The sequence below is a fragment of the Cavia porcellus genome, unplaced genomic scaffold (genome assembly GCF_034190915.1).
Source record: "Cavia porcellus strain 051 isolate PalLab524CR breed Dunkin Hartley unplaced genomic scaffold, mCavPor4.1 scaffold_24, whole genome shotgun sequence".
NCBI lineage: Eukaryota > Metazoa > Chordata > Mammalia > Rodentia > Caviidae > Cavia > Cavia porcellus.
The window spans coordinates 57,427,799-57,442,076 of NW_026947507.1; the positions used below are offsets into that span (position 1 = coordinate 57,427,799).

The following is a 14,278-nucleotide window of genomic DNA, read 5'->3' on the forward strand; positions in this document are numbered from 1 at the left end:
TTTTTTTTCTTTTTTTTAAATTTTATTTAAAAGGAAAAAGAGAAAAACACAAAACAAAACAAAGCGGTGTAAGGGTATACGTAATACAGAACTACAAACAAACAACAACAACAACAACAAAAAAACAGTAAGAAATCACCTGTTAATAGATTACATATTATCATCTTAGAAATAGTTGCTCAAATCACAGTATCAAAGAATACAAAGTGGACATTCAAACAGAGAGACTGCAAACAGCTGTGTTCAATGATCCAAAAACATTAATATAGTCAGCTATTTAACACCCCTAAACACACTTGCTGTTATATCCATTAGAGCTCATTTTTTCCCCCTCTCTTTTTTACAACAAAATTTACACATTTTGGATTTTATTACTCCTTAGTTCTTATTACTTTTTTGGGGGGGAGAGAATAAAGTCAAATATGGTAAAACAAAGCTGTCAGTCAAAACCAAGGATAGACATAGCACATGATGTAAAACAGTACAAGGTTATCAACAATGGTTATCAACGATGTGTCTTGTTTCCTTAAAAAGAATTGTCTATCTCATTAGATATTATAAAGTTGAACAAAACAGTAGAGAACAAGACCAATAAAACTTAGGCATTGTAAACATTACAGGACTTCCAAAGGAGACAATAGTCAAACCAGAACGGGCTTCTTAGTGAATCTTATTGCCTTCGAAGTAGTTGCTTATACCCTCAAACTTGATACTATCATACAGAATGGAACAGAGTCTAATCAGTCAAAACAAGATCATGGGAGTATTACAAGACTTCAAAACAAGTTAATAGGAAATCAAAAAGAGTTACTATTATATATCCTGCTAGTTTTTAAAAATTTTCCCCTTAATTAAAACAAACATAAGAAATAACTAAATAATTTTTTTAAAGAATAAGAGAGAGATTGAGATAAAACAGGACATAACAAAATAACAATACAGGTCAAAGCATGACTGTTTCAGCAACCTCGTGCTTCACCACCAAATAACCCGACTTAATAGTAGTTACCATAGTGTCTGTCTTTTACAGGGAGGGGAGATGCTGGCTTGGCTTCCAGGAGTCCTAAGCTCCAGCATGGCGTGGATCTCAGGAGACACTGCTAGTTCTCCCCCTTGAAGGGCTGCAGTGGGCTAAACTACCGCCGCTTACCAGGAAGGGGAGATGCTGGCTTGGCTTCGCAGAGTCCTAAGTTCCAGCATGGCGTGGATCTCAGGAGACACTGCTAGTTCTCCCCCTGGAAGGGCTGCAGGCTGCCACCCTGCCTCCGCTTACAGGGAGGGGAGATGCTAACTTGGCTTCCCAGAGTCCTAAGCTCCAACATGGCATGGATCTCAGGAGACACTGCTAGTTCTCCCCCTGGAAGGGGTGCAGTGGGCTAAACTACCGCCACTTACCAGGGAGGGGAGGTGCTGGCTTGCCTTCCCAGAGTCCTAAGCTCCAACATGGCGTGGATCTCAGGAGACACTGCTAGTTCTCCCCCTGGAAGGGCTGCAGTGGGCTACACCACCACCACTTACCAGGGAGGGAGGTGCTGGCTTGGATTCCCAGAGTCCTAAGCTCCAACATGGCGTGGATCTCAGGAGACACTGCTAGTTCTCCCCCTGGAAAGGCTGCAGTGGGCTAAACTACCGCCACTTACCAGGGAGGGGAGATGCTGGCTTGGCTTCGCAGAGTCCTAAGTTCCAGCATGGCGTGGATCTCAGGAGACACTGCTAGTTCTCCCCCTGGAAAGGCTGCAGGCTGCCACCCTGCCTCCGCTTACAGGGAGGGGAGATGCTGGCTTGGCTTCCCGAGTCCTAAGCTCCAGCATGGCGTGGATCTCAGTAGACACTGCTAGTTCTCCCCCTGGAAGGGCTGCAGTGGGCTAAATTACCGCCATTTACCAGGGAGGGGAAGTGCTGGCTTGGCTTCGTAGAGTCCTAAGTTCCAGCATGGCGTGGATCTCAGGAGACACTGCTAGTTCTCCCCCTGGAAGGGCTGCAGGCTGCCACCCTGCCTCCACTTACAGGGAGGGGAGATGCTGGCTTGGCTTCCAGGAGTCCTAAGCTCCAGCATGGCGTGGATTTCAGGAGACACTGCTAGTTCTCCCCCTGGAAGGGCTGCAGGCTGCCACCCTGCCTCCGCTTACAGGGAGGGGAGATGCTGGCTTGGCTTCCAGGAGTCCTAAGCTCCAACATGGCGTGGATCTCAGGAGACACTGCTAGTTCTCCCCCTGGAAGGGCTGCAGTGGGCTAAACTACTGCCGCTTACCAGGGAGGGGAGGTGCTGGCTTGGCTTTGCAGAGCCCTAAGTTCCAGCATGGCGTGGATCTCAGGAGACACTGCTAGTTCTCCCCCTGGAAGGGCTGCAGGCTGCCACCCTGCCTCCGCTTACAGGGAGGGGAGATGCTGGCTTGGCTTCCAGGAGTCCTAAGCTCCAGCATGGCGTGGATCTCAGGAGACACTGCTAGTTCTCCCCCTGGAAGGGCTGCAGTGGGCTAAACTACTGCCACTTACCAGGGAGGGGAGATGCTGGCTTGGCTTCCCAGAGTCCTAAGCTCCAACATGGCGTGGATCTCCTACAATACTATTTTCAGTCGTAGACCTGTTTTTTCCTTTCTAAGTCTCTTGCTCCTCATTCCTAAGATTCTTTAAAATTGTGTATATTAGGCCTGTGCTTTTTTTTCCACAGTAGAAATTCACAAATCCCACAGATTTCTACCCTCAATGAAACAGCACTACTAACTTAAGTACCATATCCAAACTTTAAATACATGTAAATGGGTTGCATTTTAACCCAGGCCAGGAAAGCATGACCTGATACCAGATATACACACCCTGGATCATAGGTCTAGAGGATACTCCCCAGACCATAAAAGTATCTCCAACTCCAGACCATACCAGTGTGCCTTACCCTTGAGTGCCCGCACTCGTGTGTACTTCTTTGATTCTGTTTATGCTGAAAGGCATAATTGTTGGGGTTCTGCAAGCAAAGGGAAAATAAAGGGTCTCACACACACACAGCAAAATGGCTGCCACCAGGCCAGCCTAAGCAAGTAACTTTTATTGATAAAGAACAAAGAAACTCAAATCGCACATGCTTAGATTATATAACTTGTTTGCTTCTTGACCTTACAAGACCTCATGTTTTTACCTTGGGGTGGGAGCCATGTTTCAAGGCTACATTTTTCCCTATAATGTTATCAGCTGGATGTGTCTGGGACAAAATGGAGTCAGAGTGGCCTCTCTATATCTCCCCTTTCTTTTTTTTAGTTTAGGCTTTCTTACCATGTTAGAAGCTGGCATTTAGGTATGAACATTTTGTATAGGGATAGGTATGAACATTTTGTATAGGGATAGGTATGAACATTTTGTCTAGGGATAGGTATGAACATTTTGTATAGGGATGGGATGCCAGCAGATAAGGACAATAGCACCATAAAGAAACATTTTTTTTAGCCAATTGATGTCTGGAAACCATCCTGTAAGGAAATTCCATAATCCAGTATTGATCCCTTGGGACATATGTATCTGGTAAGTTCTTGTAAATTATGAAGTTTCCCATTGAATTTACTTTCCCATTGAATTTACTTTCATCAGACAAATTGAAACAGCACATTTGAGCAATTTCATTACATCCATGATGATGCAATAGAAGTAGATAATCAGTTGCAGCACAATTATCTAAAATGAATTGTTGGTGCTCACTTTGTTCTTTGTTTAATAATGCCAAAACTGTGGAAGTATAATTAATTTGCTTTACTATAAGACAAGCCTGTGCATTAATAGTGCGATTGGCCTTGGCTGCCAGAGCAGGCACACCAACCAAAGAAATACCTAAAGTATAAATTCTGTTTTGGTTAATAGGCTAATAGAAAAGTCCCCACATAGGTCAGTGATATTAGTTGTAGACCGTTTGGTGTGAGACAGTATAAATTCAGGGGAAGGCAACACTATAATAAGGTGACTAAGGCAGCATTTTGTATTATAAGTTTGCAGGGATATAACTGAAGATCTACTCTTCACAAGAGAAAAACCATCCAGCAGGGACAGGAACATGTCTATGTCTATACAATATGGGCTCATAGCTAGAACAATTCTAAGTACTATGAGGAAGGTAAAGATATTGAGTAGTACAATTTTCAGTATGAGAAAGAGGCATTTGAAGTTGCTACATATGGAGTGAACATTTTAACAGCATTATCAGGTTTTTTAAGGGCGGGAGTGCTCCATTTTGGATAATCAGCATATGTTACAATTTCGTTTGGAATATTGGAGAAAATGATGTAATTACTTAGAAAGGCAGGTCCTCGCAAACCGGAATCAGACAGGACCCGAGAATGTATTTTATTTGTGTCTTTTGAGTAAGACAGAAATGAGAGTTATTTTTGCCAGTTGAACCCAAATATTGCATTCCAATCTTTCTTGGAGGTTGTGGGACTCTATAAAGTCTCCATGGTGGGTTGTAAAACACATAGCAATAGAATACAAACAGGCATTAAAGAGTTCATTGCCAATTTGGTAAATACCGCCACAAGCAGCTTTTCAGCAGTGGGCTCCTCTTCAGATGCACGGAGCAAGCCTTGGGCAGAGTGGATCAGCACCTTTATATCATCCTAGGTCACTGGCTGAGCAGTTGTTGTCTTCGGTTGCTTTTGAAGTGGCAGGGTTTGATTCAGGGAGAGGTGAAACTGTGGAATTGGGTTGTGCAGCCCATGGTGCCAACTCATTCTGTGCAGGGCAACTGCAATGAGCAGGAATCCACACAGGGCCTCTTGGGGATATTACAGAAGCATCTCCTCTCACTCAGGTCAGGAGGGGCACCAGCCCCATCAGCCTGGGTCTGGGGGCATGTTGAAAGAAATGGAACCAACATAGCCAAAGAGACCTGAAGAGAAACAGTAGAGGACAGCAGAAAGGAGAAGTCAGCCTTGGTAAGTGGTAAAACAATATCAGTGAAATAAATTCCAAGGAGTATAAGTGCACAAGAATGTCCTTGAGAGATAAGAGAAGAAATAGCATTAATAATGGGAAATAAAGTACTACCAGGCGAGTGGGGTAAATGTAACCATCCAACAATAAATATCTTGCTGTTCTGGATGGCAATAAGAGCCCCAGTGGGCAAAGGGTTTGAATGAAAAATGAGAAAGGAGAGAAGGGTTAGGGTTGAGACTCGATCCACCCTAACTGTGGTATATGTGTGAGCAATGCTCTGAAGTGCCTGCTATAAAGAAGGAGAATCAAAGATCACATCAGTAGAGCACTGAATAGAGAAGCTAACTGTTGAGTGGTCAAAGGAAAATAGGGTCTTACCCAGTTAAGGTAGAGACAGCAGAAGTGGCACAGCTGGGAGGACCTGGAAATCACCTATGTGGTGTTCCATCTGTTTGCTGGCCAAAGGTTGCGATAGCATCCCAGCAGAGATGCCAGGTGTGCAGGGCAGAAATAGGGCTAGATAGGGCTGGGGATTTAGCTCAGCAGCATAAGCGCCTGCCTTGCAAGCAGGCAGTTGTGAGTTTGATCCCCGGTACTGATAAAAAAAAAAAAGAAATAGGGGCTCGAGGCTCCACATGCAGCAGTTTGCCTGTCTTTTCCCAATCCTTCATAATGAGCATTCCTCCCTCAGGGTACCAAGGACAATAATCATGAATTTCTCACAAAAGTTGTACTAGGGAGCTCATGGCCCACCTTCTTAAGGAGAAAAAGCAGTTCTGCCTTGTTTCTGCTGCACTTCAGACAGGGAATTCCCATGACCTACCCGGGAATTTTCTGAAGAAAAGGAAGTCAATGCATCGGGAGCCATGTCCCACCCCAGGAACACAGTGAAGGCAAGTCACTCTCCACAGCAGAAGTCTCCGCTGTTGAGTCCCCTATTTAGGTGCTAGAGGTTGGAGTTTTGCAAACAAAGGAAAATAAAGGGTCACACACACTAAGGGTCAGCAAAATGGCTGGTACCTGGCCAGCCTAGCAAGATTATATAATTTGTTTGCTTCTTGACCTTACAGAACCTCATGTTTTTACCTTGGGGTGGGAGCCATGTTTCATGGCCTACACTTTTCCCCATAATATCATTGACCAGATGTGTCTGGGACAAAATGGAGTCATTGTGGCCTCTCTACAACTGATGAGTCCTACAGTTCCACAAAGAGTCAAGAATCTGTTCTGTGGGCATGTGTTGAAATCCTTATCTTCTCTCTGGGGTGCCTCCTCAGATCCCAACCAGTGGGATGGAGGTGACTACCATGTGTGGGGGAAGAAAATGTGGGTTTGGTGTGGCCAGATTATGTTGCTCAAAGTACAATTAGCGCAAAGGCCTGTGATGCCAGAGCCTTGGGCTTGAGATTCCTCCTCCTCCTTTTTTGTCAAAAAGACAAAAATTTATTTTTGTCTTTTTGAAACAAGGCCTTGCTATGTAGTTTAGGCTGGCTTTGACCTCACTTGGTAGCCTAGGCTGGTCTTGAACTTCCATCAATCCTCCTGCCTCAGCCTCCTGAGTGCTGGGATTACATGTGTATACCATATGTCTGGCTCTACTCCTCCACTTCTATCTCTAATATTTTCTTTAAGGGTGATCCAGATAAAATGGAGTGGCAGAGCTCAGAGAAAGAGGCTGACTAAAGGCTCCAGCAGATACTGACTGAAGTATGGAGTGACATGCTCAAGGTAAAGGTGAGGAATAGTGGGGGCTTACTTGCTACCATTAGCAGTATTTAATTATTACATACAGTTTGACTCAAACTGTATTCTCTTCTCTTCTGCACACAACCCTGAGAGAGAAGGAACAAAGGAGGGAGTCTTTCAATTGGCCTTTAAAGCTCTGCACCTTTTCTTGAAAAGAGAATGAACAAAAGGAGTCCAGTGCAGTTTTAGATGTTCAAGTAAAAAAACAATGTTATGAATATTTGTGAGTAGTATAGATGACTACATCATTAGACAGTTAAATCGAGGATGACAAGAGTTTGGGGGTGTAATTTAATGTTAGAAGTAATACTTTTTTTCTTTTGTAAAACTGGGAGTTGTACTATGAGCCTTTGCACTGAACTATATATCTAGACTTATGTTTTGTTTTTTGTTTGAGACACGGTCTTCCTAAGTTGGAAAGTTGCCCAGACTGGGTTTGAACTTGCAATTCTCCTGCCTCAGCCTCCTAGAGTGCTAACAGGTATGTGGCATCATGTCTTACCTTAGTGAGTACCTTTGGTGCCAGGTCAAAAAATATGCCATTGGCATATATTTTACTTCGCAGAGGAGCAGTGTAGTAAGAAGTAACATAGTAAATTGGCAGATAAGGTTCAGAGACGTTAAGCAACTTGCTCACAGTCATGCACTTGGTGAGATTTCAAAATTTTCACTAGTGGCTGACAATGAGAAACTAGCTCTTGACTCTTGGACTAAAATGCCTCATACAATATACATATACACCCAATTTAACCATGGATAAGGGCTCCCTCTTCTGCCTCATTATAGTTTTTTTACATTCAAAACACATGGTTTTGGGTATTGTATTAATGTGTACCATCTTCTCCTGTCCCTGCCTATTTTGTCCCTGTACCCTCGCATCTGTTACACACTAACTGAGGGTCAGAATGTTTTGTCAAAGGTTCCCACAAAGGTGGACACCTAGGAGTGACAACAGGTGTAAGGATAGTCATTCAACAATTCAAGCACCCCGTGGACCCGCGTTAGGCGCTGTGGATACGATGCCCACGCTACAGTGCCCTTGCCCTTAAGGGGCTTCCCAGTGCAGATCCGGGTCACAACCCAGGATACAAATCACCTGCCTGAGTTTGACTTCCCCGCGCCCAGCTCCGGGTTCGCAGCGCTCGAGCAGCGCCGAGTGTAAGGCGCGATAAAGAGCGCAAGGGGGTGCGGCCACCAGGCTTCCCCAGTGTCCCTTCGTCCCGCAGCATCCAGACGCCTGGCTTTTTCCGCAGATGGCGAGGAAACCGGGGCGTGCCCGCCGGCCCCCACCGCTCCGGCCCTTTATGAAGCGCCCCCAATTGTGCATCCTCGGCAGAGTCTGCGTCGCGCGCGCTGACGGGCTGCTCGGGCTCCGTGAGGGCCGAGCAGCGGTCCCCGGGCCCTGTCAGGCGGGCTAGCTTTCCCCGCTCCCGGGCCTCTCTTGTCCCTTTCCCTCCTGTCCCATTCCCTGTCTCCCGTCCCCTCGGCGCGCATAACCTCCCTCACACTCCCTTCACACTTCTCCCCAACCCTCTTCCCTCTAGAGCACAGACTGGGGGCGGGGCGAAGCCTCCGGACCGCGCGAGAGTTCCACCCAAATCCCGCGAGATTCGCCTGCTGCCGCGGCTGCCGCCTCTTACCTCTTTCCCTTTGACAAGTCGTAGCCGCTGCCGCAAAAATAAAGGATGCGACCACCACAGCCGCTGCGGAGCGGGGCTCGGGTCGCTGGAGCCGCGCCCCACCTCCGCCACTCCACTGCCGCCCACGGTAACGCCTCCTTGTTTGCCTTCCAGCTGCTTGTGAAGGTGCTCGGCTGACTGGGAGAGGCCGCCCCGGGCCGTTCTGGGGCCGCCTCGGAGCGGGGCTCGCGGGGTCCTGGGTAGGCGGCGGGCGGAGCCTGAGGGAACCCTCTCGGCTAGGGCATGGGGGAACCCTGGGAGGTCTCCTGCGTCCGGGCCTCAGTGGCGAGCCGACTCCCGGGTGGGGCCGAGGGACCCGCCCCTCCATTTGATCCTTGTTGCTGTTACCCCAAATCACCTTTAGGGCCTTTCATCAGACTTCCTTTTCCTTGTTTGTAATTTTCTTAGTCTGCCTGCCTTGCCATAAAGCCCTATGGCTGGAGGGGAGTGAGAGTGTGTACACTGGAATTGAGTGATTTTTCTCTTTTATTTTTATTTGCAATTGTGGCATTCTATAATCTTCAAATTATATAACCAGTGTGCTTTGGTACAGAATTTAATTTTTTCCCCTTATATTTGAGTATAGAGAACACTTCCGGGTCTTCCTCATGGTCCAGGAAGTTTATATTTGTAATCCCTTGGAAAAGTTACTGAAATTCTAGCAAGTTAATTCCAACCTACCACTTCCAGTGCAACCCCTTACCTGCTATACAGAGTAGCCATGGAACAAGAGAACAGTTGACCTATGAGTTGATGGCTTGGACCAGGGTTGTAGCAGTGGAGTTGGGTTCAGGATATAGTTTGTGAAAATGGGGCTCACCAATGGAATGTAGAGTGTTAGGACAGATTCAGTGAAGGTCTTCAAGGATCTAAGTAAGACAGTGGTGGTGAACATATGGCATACATATTACTTGTTTTTCTTTTAAGATGAAAGATATTAAGGTATGATTTGTTTTTCTAAACTGAAACCTCAGTATTAAGGTTTAATTCCTGTGTTGGCACTTTGTGATATGTCAGTGGGCTTTGGGTTGCAGTTTGGGTACTGATTTCTGAAAGATCACCATCACTGGATAGTGATGGGATTGGGAATTATTGAGATGAGGGACAGATTTGAGTTCTAGTGGTGATTGTGTGGTAGATTAGGAGTTCAAATTTAGACATGTAGACTTTTAAATGCCCATGAGGTATCTATGTGGTGAAGCAAAGAGAATAATTGTATATATGAGTTTAGGGAAGAGGTCTTGGTTAGAGATGAAATGTGGGAGTCACGTGACATTAGAACCTGAAGGGAAAAGTATCATTTGAAGAAATCACTATTTTTTAAAATAATTTTTTATAAGAAAAGTTCCTGTATCCCTTCACCCATTTCTCCTTAATGTTAATAAAACCATGAGTTCATCAAAGCTAAAATACCACGATTGGTACAGAACCATGAATTCAACTCCAGACTTCATTTTCATTTCACCAACTTGAAATCACTAATTGTAATATAAGGTGGAAGTTTAGAAACATTTTACAAATCACTCATATAAGTTTTTGACTTTTCTCCTTTCCCCTTATAGAACTAATGGCTGAAGAATAAATCAACATGGCAACTATGGTTCCACCAGTGAAACTGAAATGGCTCGAACACCTGAACAGTTCTGGATTACAGAAGACAGTGAATCTATTGCTACAAGAGAGGGAGCTGCCATCCCGTTTTCTAAACTAGTCAGCAATAAGGATGTAGTACCTTTGCCCCAACAAGTTTTATGTCTCAAAGGACCACAGTTGCCAGACTTTGAACGTGAATCTCTTTCAAATGACGAACAGGACCATTATTTGGATGCACTTCTTAGCAGCCAGCTAGCACTAGCAGAGACGGTTTGTTCAGATTCTCCATTTGCTGGGGCGCTGCGAAAACGCCTGCTTGTACTCCAGCGTGTCTTCTATGCACTTTCTAATAAATACCATGACAAAGGAAAAGTGAAACAGCGCGGCATTCTCCGGAGAGCAGCTCTGGTGCAGCAGCTGTCCATTCTGTGAGTGAACGTCCTCGGTCAGGCACTGATGCACTTACAGAAATGGGTGTTCGAACTGGTCTAAGTTATTATTTGCACTTCTGAGACAAAGTTGGATGATGCCTGTGTCGGGACCTGGCCTTAGTCTTTGCAACGATGTTATTCATTCTGCAATTGAAGTTGTGAGCTCTTTGCCACCATTATCTTTAGCCAATGAAAGCAAGATTCCTCCTGTGGGTTTGGACTGCTTATCACAAGTAACAACATTTCTTAAAGGAGTAACTATTCCCAATTCTGGGGTAGACATTTTAGGTCGGAGATTAGCTTCTGAGTTGCTGCTTGGTTTAGCAGCTCAGCGAGGCTCTCTGCGGTATCTTCTTGAATGGATAGAAATGGCTTTGGGGGCTTCAGCAGTTGTTAATAACATGGAGAAAACCAAACTACTGTCAAGCCAGGAAGGAATGATCAGCTTTGACTGCTTTATGACTGTCTTAATGCAGATGAGACGTCCTTTGGTATGTACTTTAACTGTCAACTTTACTTACTTCTTTTTTTGGGTTTTTAAGGCAGAGTCTCACTCTGAAATCCAGACTGGCCTTAAACTCATTATGTAGCCCAGGCTGGCCTGAACTTGAGGTGATCCTCCTCCCTTAACCTCCCAAATCCTGGGATTATAGGTATGTGCCACCATGCCTGGCTGTAAATGTCAATTTTCAAGTTTGTAACAATTTTTGAGAAAGTCACACCAGCTTTTAGTGAATTAGTGATAAGTAAATGATTTAAAACTTCTTCTGGTGTTTGGTAGTTAATATTTATGTACTTTGTATGAAAAACTCATCCATGTTGATAAGTAAGGACAGACTAATTGGTACAGAATTAAGACCACTGGATTAGGAAGCAGGTTTACTGTTTTAGTTTCAAGATTTATGTGAGTGTGGGAAATTCATTTAACTTCTGAATACTTATAAACTCATGTAAAATGAGGGACCTTGCCAAGTTAATATGAAAGTCTTTCTAAAACATGTGCAATTTCGTCCTTGGTTCCCAAGTTTTGTTAATCACTTATGGTACAACAACTGTTAGTCTACAGCCTGGGGTTATAGGCCTGTGGGTGCTGTTTCTGCCTTCATAGAGCTAACAGTTGAGTAGGGTGAGAGAAACAGTACATACAAAATTTCAAGTAGAGAGAAGTTCTAAGATGAAAAATGAAGAACACAGGGATTAGAGAGTGGCAGACTCAGGGAAAAGGCTGTGAGGTGAAAGATGCGCTATTTTAGTCAGTGTGATTAAGGAAGGACTCTGCATTGTGACATTTGAGTGGAGACCTGAAAGAAGGGAAATGATGAGCTAAGCAGGAGTCTGAAAAAAGTATGTCATCAGAGGAAATTGCTTGACTGTCATAACCTTGCACACCATATTAAAAAACAAACAACATAGTGTACTATCTAATAAATTTCAAGAATTTTTAAGACTGAAATTAATACTTTTGTGAAAACCAAGGATAAAAATTTGAATATGAAAATACTAACTTGGAAGAGTAAGACTCAAATGTTTTTAAACTGACTTAATTCAGTTAGGCTACACTGTCCGTTTTTTTTTTTTTTTTTGCTGTTTTTTATTGTGAAATATTAACTAATGGATTTATTAGTTAAAACAGTTAAATATGTCACTAGTAGATTATATGTCTAAGGCCTTAGCCTACAAATACCCTTCTTATAAGGAAGAGATTACCTCAGAAACCTAGACCACTGATTGATAGTGTAAATTGCTCTGCACACCCAAGAAATCTTTATAGTAAATGTGTATACTTACTTATATGTTTTATTCTTCATTTAATTAGCCTGCAATATTTCATCCCAAGGAAGGAAGGAAGAGAATTCATTTTGTTGAGTGCCTACCATCCAGCACCACGTACTTTATGTGCTGTCTCATTCAGTTATCATGTTAAGTGTGAGGCAGATGTTAATTACCCTGGTCTTGAAGATGAAACAAATGTGGTAGCTTGGATTTACAAATACATTGAACAACAATGTAATATAACAGGTACTCCAGATTTAAGTACATAATAGATCAGGCATAATATTAAATAGTTCTTATGACCCTGAATCAGTCTGCAAAGCTTATTATTTTTTCTGATTATTCTATGCAGTTTTTATTCCATTTTTGCTAAATTGATTCATTTTTCCCCCATTAATGACGACTTTAAAAGTAGATGTAAAATATGTTTATTTTATTGCTGGATTTTCAGCTTTATCTCCACTTGGCCTCATTCTTGGGCAAACTACCAAGCATACCTAGTCAGAAGTCACCTACCAACTGAAGCTCAGAGGGCTTCAAGGCCATATAGTGCCCTGTAGCATAGCTCCTTGTTGGGCCACTGGTGTTCTAGAAAACTACATTGCTTTCTGTAGAATCATGCCTCTACTCTGGGGAAGAAATCTGTGTGTTTGATTTAATTTGGCTCTCTCAAAGTTACCTCTGACCTGCATTAGATATCAATTAAATTAAAACTCAGATTGGTTTTAGGGGAAAGGAATGGTTATTTAATTGAATTTTGTATTAGTTATTGCTCCTTGTGTAGCAAATGACTGAATCTGATGATGATCTTGATCTCCAGAACTCAAGTTTCTTACCCTCTACTATGTACTCTGAGAACTCAGACTACGTGAGCCTCTCCTGCTGTGTTAGACCCCATGTGACCTGAATGTCCTTACCATGAGTTTCTTGGCCTCTGTATGACTGGGATAGTATTTGAATTGTAAGATACAGGGAGCTGCACATAACCATCAGTTCATTACCAAAGTCTAACAAAATGAGTTAAATCTGTGAATTATGTTTATTTGTGGAATTCTTAAACTCAGCTACCCAAGTATATATTTGAGTAGGCACATATAAAATACTCTTTAAATAAGAGTAGAGGGAAAAGAAAGTTATTCATATTGTAATGTAAATGTACATCTTCAAATTCTAAAAAAAAATAAACCATAATATAAACTCCTTTGGCATTTGATGCCATTGAATGTTTACTGGAACTTTGTTCCAGATATTGTTAGGTGCTGGGTTTAAAAGCATCTGTGTCTTTACTTTAGCTAGATCGTGGTTTAATGGAAGAGGGAGACATACACATTTCTGGATATGGGGTGTAGAATGGGATGAGATGAGGCTGTGAGCTAGGCAGGTGCTATATCCCGTGATGTATGATTTGGGCACTTAACTTGTAGGCAGTGGAAAGTCACTGAAGCAATTTTGAGAAAAGACAGAACCTTAAGGAAATGTACTCCCTCTAGTTGTACATCCTTGTCTGAATACCTTAGACAAATGTGGGGGGAAAGGTATTATATTATTTTGGATGGTAATTATTTAAGACAAAGGTAATTAAATGGATACTTTAGAAATCACGACTTTATGTTGCTTTAATTTTTACGTGGACTATTATACTTTGTATCATATATTAATGGTATATGAAGTTACACATTTAATCAACTGTCTTGCACAACTTAATTTCCTTAAAGATGGGTAATTTTAGTTGTTTCTAGCTATGCAGCATATTTATAAAACACACAGTACTAACAATTCTGTGTAGAGTGGATTGTAGAGATGTCTCTAATCTTGACTGGGGTAGACTCATCCTCAACTAATTGACTTTTCTTGGAAAAGGAAATAAACTAGTGACAATGTGTATTACATGGAATTTGCAGAATATTTTATTAGTTTAGGTTTTTCTTTTATCTATTTACTTTTTTAAGTATTGAAAATCATAGGCCCTTACACTTGTTAGGCAAGTGCTCTACCACTGAGCTATAGTCTAACCTTGGTATAATATTTTTAAATTTAGCAAGAATTAATATCCTAATATTCTCTTTTTCAGTGTACATAATATTAAGTACTGCTGTCAGTTTTGAGATCTTGCTATGTGTTGGAAAGGCATACATGATCTGT

General features: G+C 42.8%; 1 protein-coding gene and 1 long non-coding RNA gene across 5 annotated transcripts in view; one reads left to right on the forward strand and one right to left on the reverse strand.

The window, feature by feature from the left end:
- Nucleotides 1-8,430, reverse strand: LOC134472790 (uncharacterized). Its single transcript, XR_010042780.1, has 2 exons — nucleotides 8,301-8,430; nucleotides 1-4,867 (listed from the first exon to the last, which is right to left on the reverse strand). It is a non-coding gene; the product is annotated as an uncharacterized LOC134472790 (long non-coding RNA).
- LOC101787534 (probable E3 ubiquitin-protein ligase HERC1) overlaps nucleotides 8,272-14,278 on the forward strand; it is a 19,788-nt gene continuing 13,781 nt past the window's right edge. For all 4 annotated transcript variants that reach the window (XR_010042778.1, XR_010042779.1, XM_063235106.1 and 1 more), the window contains exons 1-2: nucleotides 8,272-8,427; nucleotides 9,902-10,854. Coding sequence is in view for 2 of the 4 variants with exons in the window: in XM_063235106.1 (XP_063091176.1) it covers nucleotides 10,456-10,854 (399 nt within the window). In the remaining 2 variants the exon portion in view is untranslated. The remainder of the gene's footprint in view (nucleotides 8,428-9,901; nucleotides 10,855-14,278) is intronic.